The following is an 11,022-nucleotide window of genomic DNA, read 5'->3' as shown; positions in this document are numbered from 1 at the left end:
ATCTGCTTTCTCACTGGTGAAATGAGAATAATGCCACTGCCTAACTGGGGGTCTATCCTCTGCTAGAGGGAGAGGTGAACGCATTTTCTCCTTTGACGTTCAATGGAAGGACGATGGCTGGTGAGGAGCATTCTCTTCCTGTGTTGTAAACCGTGGCCAGAATTTTTACTTATGTCATTGATGGGGACATGATGGTACCAGGGAAATTTAATGAGTTCAGATAAGTAAACAACTCCAGGCATAGATTAGATCCCTATATAAAGGTCAGGGAAACATCTAGAATATTAAAGCGACAGAAAACAGGTGATGCGTGTGTAAAGTCAAATCTGTACACCCTCCGAGCTTTCCCCAGTGTCATTGTTCCTAAACTAAACTTTGAGAAGTGCTGCGTTTTTTTTAAAAAACTGTAATATAATGTTTTAAAACTGTAATGTAATATTAGCTCTATTTTTTTTTTTACATCTGTAGACTATTGAACTTATTGCTTAATGTAAACACCACAGTAACAATTAAATGCCTGCTGTGTGGTGCTCTGTCCTTGGGACTGTGATGATATTGCTGGGGGTGGATGTGTGTGTAGAGATGTTCATAAGCAAAGGAATTGACTTTCTTGAAGTTGGGTTGACAGACAAAAGTGAGATACTGATATCAAAGTGCTAATTTACATATTTCTCAGGGAAGGGAAGAAAGAAAATGAATTCTCTTAAGGAATGAAGTGTGATGCAGCTCTGTTTAGGTGAATGCAATTGTAGTTTGCTCTAATAATGTGTATTAGGATGTTTCTGAAACACTTTTTGTATTGTGAATTGAAGTTTGTGATTCAAAGAATTAATTACAAAACTAAAGATGCAAAATGATACTGGTATCTAGTACATCTAGTTTAAACACATTCTATGGATGTGTTCATTTTTCAAAACATGGATTCGTTGAGAAAGTGAATTGCAATAAACTCTTAATAGGTTGGGTAAATTAATGTGGCTCAGGAAATTATTCGCCTAACAAATCTTGTTGACATTGAACATTTTTTGCTAAGATTCTATCTGTGCTCTTCCTCTGTGCCCCTTCTTGTTCTCAAAGGGATTTAGGACGACCTGCAATAACAGATAACTCAGCAAGAATCACTTAAAAATAGGTGAAGACAGACAAAAGAAAAGTAAGCGTAGAGCAGTTTCTTAACATGGCTTTGCTGACATTTGGTGACAGATAGGTCTTTGTTATTGGGGGCTGTCTTGGGCATTGCAGATTGTTCAGTAGCGTCTGTGGTCTCTAGCCAGTAGGTACTGGCAGCATCCCCTGTCACTGCTAAGTTGTGACAACTAAGGATGGTTTCAGACATTGCCAGATATCCTCTGGGTGACAAAATTACCACAAGTTGTATAGAAAGTGTCTTAGTTGAAGCTATGTAACAGACTACCACAGACTGGTGGCTTATAAGCAACATAAATTTATTTCTCACAGTCCTGGAGCCTTGAAGTCCATGATCAAGGCACTGGAAAGTTCGATATCTGGTGAGGGCTCGCTTCCTGGCTCATGGACAGCCATCTTCTCACTGTGTCCTCACACAGGGAATGGTGGAAGGCATAGAGAGTTTTCTGGGGGCTCCTTTACAATGGCACTCACTAATCCCATTCATGTGGGCTCCCCCTCATGAACTAATCACCTTCCAAAGCCCCTATCTCCAAATAGCATCACCTTGAGGGTTAGGGTTCAAAATATGAATTTGGGGGTGGGAACACGGCATTCAGTTCATAGCAGAGGGTGAAGTGAAGCCAGAGTGAAGATAGTGCAGGAACCAGACCCATGAAGTCTTGATAGATGTTGGCCATGCCACACTCACCGGGGTGGTGGACTGCAAGTGATTTCCAGCGACCGAATTGGAGAAGCCTGATGAGTTATGTGGCTTATGGGGTCCCCAGGATGAAATATACCATAACCCAGCAGAAGCACGTCTATCTCTAATGTGGACACTGACAGCATTTTCTCCAGGTTTCTGTCTCCCTGAGAATGAAGCTCCAGAACAGTGGAATTTTTGCCTATTTTCTCCCCTTCTGTGCCCAGAGGAATACCTGGCACATAGTTGCTGTGATTCTGTCCCTGACAATTCATATTTGGACTGGACTCCACCTCACCGCTCTACCTCTCTATCTCATGCCTACTGCAAACCTCCTAGCGCTGGGTGATCAAACCCCAGGGAGGGGTTCATGCTCTTGAACATGGTGTGAGAGTTACAGACAGAAATAATTCTAAAGCAGTTCAAACCATGTTCTCATTTGAGCCATAAAGGGAAAAATGAAAACTCAGTACAATTGTAATCAGTTTAATTTTCTTGGAAACAATTTATGATGAAATACACCTGCAGTGATGTTTGTGGATGAGGGGACTTCCTCTTTAGAAATGTCATAACCAGCACAACTAACATCCATCGTGTGCTTACTGTACTTCACACACTGTTTTAAGTGCTTTACACGTATGAATTCCTTTCATTTTTAAAACAATCTCAGGAGATAGGTAGCATTATTACTAACATTTTGTGGATGAGAAAATAGGCTTAGAGATAATTATGTCTTAATTAGGATAGTAAGTGTTGGTGTTTCTAACAATTGTGGAGTTAGTATGAATCCAGTAATGACTGTCTTAACTATATAACCTTATTGCATCAAGTTTTAAATGTTGTTTATAGGCTTTGGTTTAAAAGTAAATATAATCCACATATAAGTGAAATCATATGGTATTTGTCTTTCCCTGACTGGCTTAGTTGACTTAGCATAATACTCTCCAGGTCTATCCATGGTGTCGCAAAAGATAAGAAATAATTTTTTTAAAAAAGTAAATATAATCCAATTTTGAAATAGTCACTTCAGATTGCCAGTTTCACTCCATTTTGGATGTTGGTGATGGAGCAGTTCATTAAAATTATAAACATTGTCTATGCAGTTTTATAATTATTCCTATACTTTCATATCTTTGGTTTCTTAAAATATTTAATATCAAGAAACAGAATAACTGAACAATGTCTTTGTAACCCTATGGTCAGGCTCTCTCTCTCTCTCATTTTTAATCATAAAAAAAAGACTTTACTGGTGAGCCCTCATTATGTATGCGGATGACATTGTGATCCCTTTGAACTAATGAACTTTGGCCTTAGGGCACATGCATTCTGAATGGGTCTTTGAAATGCATGTGCCACACCATGAGAGTAAGTGAGGAATTACAGAAAGGAGGACTGGGGGTAGGAAAAGGCTTGGATTGATAGACACAAGTGAATATGCTAGTTAGGAGATAGTTAAAAGGTCGAATAATTAATTATTTAGGAATCACCTTCAAAGGTAGCAGTGTTCAAAAATTAGCATATTAGTTTGTATATGGAAAAGATTCTTTGAAAAGATGTCATTTGCTATAACCTAAGGGTCTTTTCTTATATCTGACATGTTCGATTTTGTCAGAATACTATAGATTTCACTTTAGCCTTTTCACCTTGAGTAACATTTAATACAATTTTATTCTGATTTTTCCAACAGTAAAAACCCTTTGTGGCATGTGTTCCTTATTTATCTGTTGTTATATCCTTTACTAAATAACAGATACTTGCAATTCATTTTTTTCTTAAAACAAGTTTTTAAAATTCTTTATTGTCTAAAGTATTACATAAGTCTCCTTTTCCCCCATTGACCTCTCCCGGGCCTCCCCCAGCCCCCCTACTGTCTGTGTCCATTGGTTCCTTTTTACAGCAGCATAGCATTCCATTGTGTAGATGCACCACAGTTTTCTAATTTACTCATCTATTGATGGGCACTTAGGCTGTTTCCAAATCTTAGCTATTGGAAATTGTGCTGCTATGAACATAGGGGTGCATAAATCCTTTCTGATTGGTGTTTCTGTTTTCTTGGGACATAGTCCTAGAAGTTGGCTTTTTTTTTTCCAAAAAATATTTACAGGGTGCCTTTTATGAAGAGCAGTGGACCTAATAGAGCTATGGACAAAAGAGACTAGTGTATTATTTCATGTAATCTGCATGCTAGTGGGAGGAGGATAATGAACAAATAGAAAAGGTCTAGCATATCATGTGGTGATAGATGCTCTGAAGAAAAACAGAGAAGGGAATAAAGTGGTGGGTGTGCTGTTTCATGTGGGGTGATCAGAGGAGGTCCCCCTGAAAGTGTCACAATGGAATAGAAACCTGGAGGTTGCAGGGAGCACAGTAGCTAATATCTGGAGTGTGTGCCGGGCAATGATCAGTGGATGGGACCTGGGTGGGAAGATGCCTGGACCATCTGAGGTCTGGCAACAGACCGATGTGGATTGAGTGGAACAGTAGGGGTGAGGATCAGAGAGGTAGGGGAGGTAGGACTTTCAGGGCATCATCAGGACTTCGGAGCCCAACCAGTGTGGCTCAGTTGGTTGAGTGTTGTCCCATGCTCCAAGAGGTCACTGGTCCAATTCTTGGTCAAGGCACATGCCAGGGGTCCCAGCTTAATCCCCAGGAGGGAGCATGTGGGAGGCAGGCAATTGATGTTTAAGGCTTTGCATTTTGTTGTGGGTAAAGGAGAAGCCATGGGGGACTCCTGCAGAGGATTTGGAACCTCTGCCTGGTGCTCTCCAAGGGCCTTGGCTGCTATGCTGAGACTAGGGTGGAGGCCATTGCAAGAGAGATACCCTGATGGCAGGACAGAGTGGTAGCAAGAAGTGATTGGATTCTGGATATATTTTGGAGGTTGAGTTAGAGGATTTGTTGATTGGATATGGAGTAAGAAGAGAAATTTCCAAGAACTGTAAGGTTTGTGATGGGTGTAGCTAGAAAAAAAGGAGCTCCCATTAATTGAAATTGGAGAAGCTTGCCAGAGAGGAGGGAAGGAATGGGGGTGGTAGGGAGACTGGGTGAAAAAGGTGAAGGGATTGAGAAGTACAAATCGGTAGTTACAGAATAGTCACAGGGATGTAAAGTACAGCCTAGGAAATAAGTCAGTAATTTTGTAATAACTGTGTATGGTGCCAGTTGGGTACTGGAGGTATCAGGGGATCCCTTTGTAAAGTATATGGCTGTCTAACCACTATGCTGTACCCCTGAGACTAATTCAATATAATATTGAATGCAAACTGAAATTCTGAAAAAAGTTAAATTAAAAATATGTTTATGCTCATATCAACGTTGTTAATATTTAGAAACGATAAATTAGAGAACTCATGTACTTGGGCATGAACGTGTCTGGAGATGAGGTTGGAGAAGTTGTCAGTTAAGAAGGCTGCAGGTTCAATAGTCATTGAAAATTACTACATGCCTTTTAAGAAGAAAATTACTATGTGCCTTTTACTAGGGAATAGCCATAGAATCAGAAACCCCTGGACCCTGGTTGGAGATGGTGGTGGTGGTGATGGCAGAGATACTCAACAAAAATAGGGGCCAGTCTCGTGAACCCTGTACCTTTGCTTTTCATTTATCTTCACACTGATGGCAGAAGCCACAGTGTAATCGCGGTGAATTCGTCTGTGTGTTTTTTTTTTTTTCTCCTTGCCTGATACTTTGTAAAACAGAAGACAGTGGGTGGAGATGTAGAAAACTGTAGACATTGAATTTTGGTGATTATTATTTCTATAGCACTGATAATTTTAGAAACCTTCCCCCAAACCTGCGTTAGACTTAGAGTAGCTGTGTACCTTTCTTTCTCTAAGATGCTTATATGTTTCCTGTGATAAATGACTAGCAAGAGCAGTTGTGTAACACTCACATGTAAGTGATATGTTGGGTCCCTAGCAGTCTGACTTCTAAATTTATTAATATGCCTCTTCCAGTGGTTTTGTGGCTCTTGGAACTACAGGAAACTGACACAGGAAGTTAGGACCAAATCTAGCACACCACGAAGCAATATTTGCGATTGGCGAGTGAGGTAAGGACCCATTTCTGGAGAATGCACGCCAATCCAGGATACTTTGTGGCTTCTCGAAGCCTGCTAGGGAAGCACACAACCAAGGAGTCCGTCTGGCGCCTTGGAGTCCACTGTCTGCTTAGTGCTGGGAATTAGAAGTGTTTGAAGCAAGAATGACCATCTCATGCTTGGATGTCCTTGACATCAGCGAAAGTTCAAAGACAACCTCTGTCTTTATAGTTGAGCTCCTTATAGTATGAAGATTTTGGGAAAGTTGAAGAAGATTAAACGGAAATCATTTAAAGAGCAGTGTGTAAAGCGATAGGTTTGATGTAACCTAAAAGCTCTAGGGTGTGATGGAACGTTTTTAGAGGGATCCTGAGTGTTTGAACCAGGACAAAGAATGAAAAATAAATTGCAAGGCTGCAGTAGACCATTGTGAGAAGCTTTGACAAACTGTAGAAAGAAAAGCAGAGCCAGTGACAACGCGGCAAATTTGGAAAAATGATCTATTTAGAGAGAGCCCTGTTGGGAGAGGGATTGGATGTGAAGAAGGAAGTGGATCCTGGAACATTGCACTATATTTATAGTTTTTTCTACTTGTGTTGTGTTTGGAACATTGGCAGCCCGCACAGGTCACTGCCTCAGTTTTTCCAGATTTAAAACTCTACTCCACTCTCCGGGTTGTGATTCTGATGAAAAACGCTGGCTTATTAATAGTTTTTGGCAACATATATGTGAGCAAACATTTTCTTTTTTATTTTTCTACATTTTCTCCTTGATCTCTTTCTCTTCTTTCTACACGTGTTTCATATTTTTTATGGCTTTTTTGGAAATATGTAAGGAAGGCTCATAATTCCTAGTTAGGGATTACCTTTTTTCCCCCTCTCTGCTGGTTTTTCCACCACTGTTAATTTGTGATATAACAATCTTCCCTAGAGTCATTCATTGTAATTCTGCAAGCTGAAAATTTTAACGTCAGGTGAAAAATATGTGACAGAAGTTGATGAACCTTAAACAATAAATATTTGTATTTTATGCTGCTGCAAGTATTAATTAAGAGAAAATAACTGAGTAGAATGGACCTTAACGTGCTTGATTGCTCTGAGGGGTTCTTGATGCATTTACAGGGTGAGTAGCTATTATGGAACATTTTGCTGAATGTCTATAGCACATTGCCACCTTGTGGCTGCAAGTTTTCTTTCTACATGTAAGAGCACATTTTTAATATGAAGTGTATCTGATATAATCTTATATTTTTCCTAGTATTTATACTTTACTTTGATAAAATATTTGAGGCATAGAGTATAGGGAGGGAGCACTTAAGAGCACAACCTTGTTCTTAGAAGAGGCATGATTAAGTATGTAGAAGTGAAGAGCTACAATGTCTGTATCCAACTGTGTGCTTGGGACAGGGACAGAAAAAGAATGAGAGAGCTAAATCAATATGGGAAAACTTAGCAATTCACCTTTGGTAAAGGGAATATGGGTGTTCATTGTATTACTCTTATAACTTTTCTATTGTTGCAAAAGTTCTTCTGAAATTAAAAAAAAATTGATAGTTTAAAAAAATTGGGATAAGGATATAAATGGAGCCAAGAAGGAGACAAAAAGAACCTCTGCATTGTGTAATGACCTGTTATGTCTGGACCACTGACTGGGCTCTACTCTTTCTAGTAGCTGATATCACTGTCCGGGTTCCCTCGTTACAATTCACTGTCCAGGGGGCTTAAGGGCAAAAATGTATAAGACTAGATAGAAATTCCTCCTTGTAGGATGCTTCATGCAGTGAACAGCAGCCTCAAACCAATACCTTCCAAAAGTGCAGCCTGGAATCCCTTTGCCCTGATATGGCTTGATCCTGAAGTGGCTACACTGCTAGCTTTCTGGATACCTCTCAACAAAATCCCAAGTGGCGATGAAATACAGTAAAACACTGACTTGCAATGAATTCGAGATTGTACTTACTGACAAGTGCTTGAAATCCAGCGGTTCCAGTGGAGCTTGAGGGAGAGTTGACATCTGGTAATAGCTGATCCAATACAGTCTCTTCCATCTCAACTAGCTTGGGAGGAGTCACTCAGAGGCAGGGTCAAATTTCTTTGTGTGCCATGGATTTGAATGTGCTGCGGTGCATAGATGGGCAAATGGATGACTTTATTCCTGAATTTATTCCTCCAATAAATATATCCATGATAATATCAATCAAAAACAGTGCAGACAGTTATAACCAGATGACTATCTCTATCATGAAAACAAAACATATCCCAATCAAACACCCCTAAAAATGCCTGGTCTTGAGTGCTGTTACCCAGCCCTTTTCTATTTTTAAATTTCTACAAAGTTGGCCCTCTTCTGTGGCCATTTAAATTTCCATGAATATCTTTTGCACTTCCTTTAAATTTCTTAATAACTATCTGGATATATAGTATGTGCACATGAATATTTCTGTCCTTAGTAACTGCCTAGACACATATATATGCACATAGGCTTACTTGAAGGTGATCATTTAAGGAGATAAGGCCCTATTCAACTTTAAAGGTTTTCTTATAAAAGTAGGACAGATCTTGAAGTAAGTGTTGTGACACAGGGGACTCTTGTAGAAAGCTGTCTCTTGAAGGGATGTTGGTTTCTCTGATTCTTGTGACAGGTTTTCTTTTAAAAGCAATAAAGTGATGTAGGGATGTATTGATTTCCATTATGGGCTGTGGTGCTAGAAATTTCCCTCCCCTATGTCTATGAGCATCAAAAGCTTGTGAATTTTTGTGGGAACAACTAAATTAGTAATCTATTGATTCTCTGTAGAGCAATATTCTTTATTTTGGTGGGGGCGGGGGATCAAGGCCCACAGAAAGATACATATTTTACATAGTGACTCAGGACACACATATATACATGGGTAACTTACGAAAAAATGTCATGAAACAAAACTTCCCCTTCCTTCACTGGATAATTTCTGTTCTGTTGTGTTAAAAATACTGATCACAATCTACTAAACTTGCTTTCATGATCCACTAAGGCAGCAATTTAAAACATGCGATACCTGACTAGTTAGTCGGGGGCACTGACCTCTTTCCCCTTAGATTGTCAAGTAAAAAGAAATCACAGCAGCCAACACAATAGCCGTCTGGTGTGAATGAATTAAAATTATACCTTTTAAAAAAATCAGATCGGCAAAAAATAATTTTTGTGTGTGTGTGCCACAGAAATTTAGTAATTAGTATATGTGTCATGAGTTGAAGAATCGCTGCACGAATGCTTTGTGACCCACCGCTTGAAAAGCCCTGCTAGTAAGGTTTTGAGCCAGCCAGACTCTGTCAGATGGAAGACACACAGTGAAATCCTGAATGCTCTCAACTGGCCAAATTAAAACAGGGCCAGGAAGGAAGGACTTAGAGAAGGAAAAGGAAGGAGGAAGGTGTGCTGGTTGGTCTCTCGTTCTGGTGGTGTTGGGAGCGTCCCCAGTGAGTGATGCCCTGTCCTTCTCTCGGCAGCTTGACCACATACTGTCCCCACCACCCATGCCATGTCGGAAGTGCAGCAACCCGGACCTGGCCTCGGGCCCTGGAAAGTCCCTGAAGTTCAAAAGCCAGCTGAGCGAGGATGGACGACAGCTGCGGCGGGGGAGCCTGGGAGGTGCGCTGACAGGTGAGCCACCGGTGATATGTGTAGGAGGGATTTTGTTTATACCCTGGAGGGTCCTGAACGGTGCCCATGGAGTTCCAGGTGCAAACATCAGCCTGCTTAAGAATGGTCCTACCTCTCTGCAGACCATGTGGTAAAATCTAGTCCAAACCAGAGAGCAGTTAAATTGAGGATCTTATTAGAAGCTTCACTGAAATATAATTTACATGCAGTAATATAAACTCATTTTCACCATATGTGTGGGTGGGTTCTGGTGAATTTATATGCCAGACCACCACCAAAACCCAGACAAGAAATATTCTCTGTGCCCCTTCCTAGTCATTCCCTCCCCCTACCCTCCAATCCTTGACCCCAGGCAACCATAGCTATGCGTTCTGTCACTATAAATTAGATTTACAGTATCTTAAGAATTTCATATGGATGGAGTCACACAGGCCATGCTCTTTTGTCCCTGGCTTCATGGGCTCAGTATAATGTTTTTAAGATTCATCCACGTTGTGAATGTCAGTGGTGTATGTTGAACTGTATAAGGAACTGCCAAACTGCTTCCAAAACTGTGACATTTTACATCCCCAACAACAACAGGCAAGTGATCTAATTTCTCAGCATCCTTGCCAACCTGTGGTGTGGCCAGTCTTTTTGAATTTTAGCCATTGCAATGGGTAGATAGTCATACCACATTGTGGTCTTAATTTATATTTTCTTGACAACTAAATGTGGTCAAACATCTTTCCATACGCTTATTGGACTTCATATATCTTCTTTTGCATTTATGAGGGAGGAACTCCTATCCCCCTTTTGTAGATGACAACACTGAGGCCCAAACCAGTTGAGTAAATTGCATAAGATCAAGCTTTGAATCCAGGCATTGTGGCTCCGGGGTCCATGCTGGTAACCATCACTCTGCTCTTAGCACAGTAAACACTCACGAGGTTTTCAGTAAATTCCAGCAGGATTAATTGGAGTGAATCCTAGGTGGGAAAATGTTTGCTCAGTTGGAATCCGGGGCTGACTCAATCTGTAGGTCTCCTACTCCCTTATTTGCAAAAGTAAATTAAAACTAGGCAATTAATACATATTAAAAACCTTAAAATTTATACATTTGTTAAGCCAGCAAATCTAATTCTCAGATTTCATTCCCGGGAAAATAGTCATGAATATATGCAGAAAATGAACTCTAGTTATATTTAGAGCAGCACCATTTATAATAATAAAAAATGCATATCATCTACATAACTAGCAAAAGAATATTGGTTAACCATAATATGGTATAGACATAAAATGAAAAGTAATCGTAAACATTTAAAACCATGTAGTAAAATAATATGTTTTAACATTGAAAGAGCCTCACTACATTTTTTATGTGAAATCCCATTATTGAATGGTCATGTAGTAGCTTTTGCTTCATAGGATTGACTGTAATTGTAGTGAAATAATTTTATATTTCATAAGAGAAGGGGAAACAACCTCTGCCTGCTGAAGAGTTTTCTCAAACTGGATGATGGTTGACTGGGTT

The 11,022-nt window shown here is 39.9% G+C and overlaps 1 protein-coding gene across 1 annotated transcript in view; it reads left to right on the top strand.

The window, feature by feature from the left end:
* The first annotated feature begins 9,208 nt into the window (after nt 1-9,208).
* Nucleotides 9,209-11,022, top strand: part of MAST4 (microtubule associated serine/threonine kinase family member 4) — a 383,523-nt gene continuing 381,709 nt past the window's right edge. Inside the window, 1 exon segment of the mRNA XM_015563109.1 lies at nt 9,209-9,509. Coding sequence (XP_015418595.1) covers nt 9,209-9,509 — 301 coding nt within the window.

This window comes from Myotis davidii, unplaced genomic scaffold, assembly GCF_000327345.1.
Source record: "Myotis davidii unplaced genomic scaffold, ASM32734v1 scaffold135, whole genome shotgun sequence".
NCBI lineage: Eukaryota > Metazoa > Chordata > Mammalia > Chiroptera > Vespertilionidae > Myotis > Myotis davidii.
Note: the sequence above shows the minus strand (reverse complement) of the source record. Positions and strands in the feature narration are given on the sequence as shown.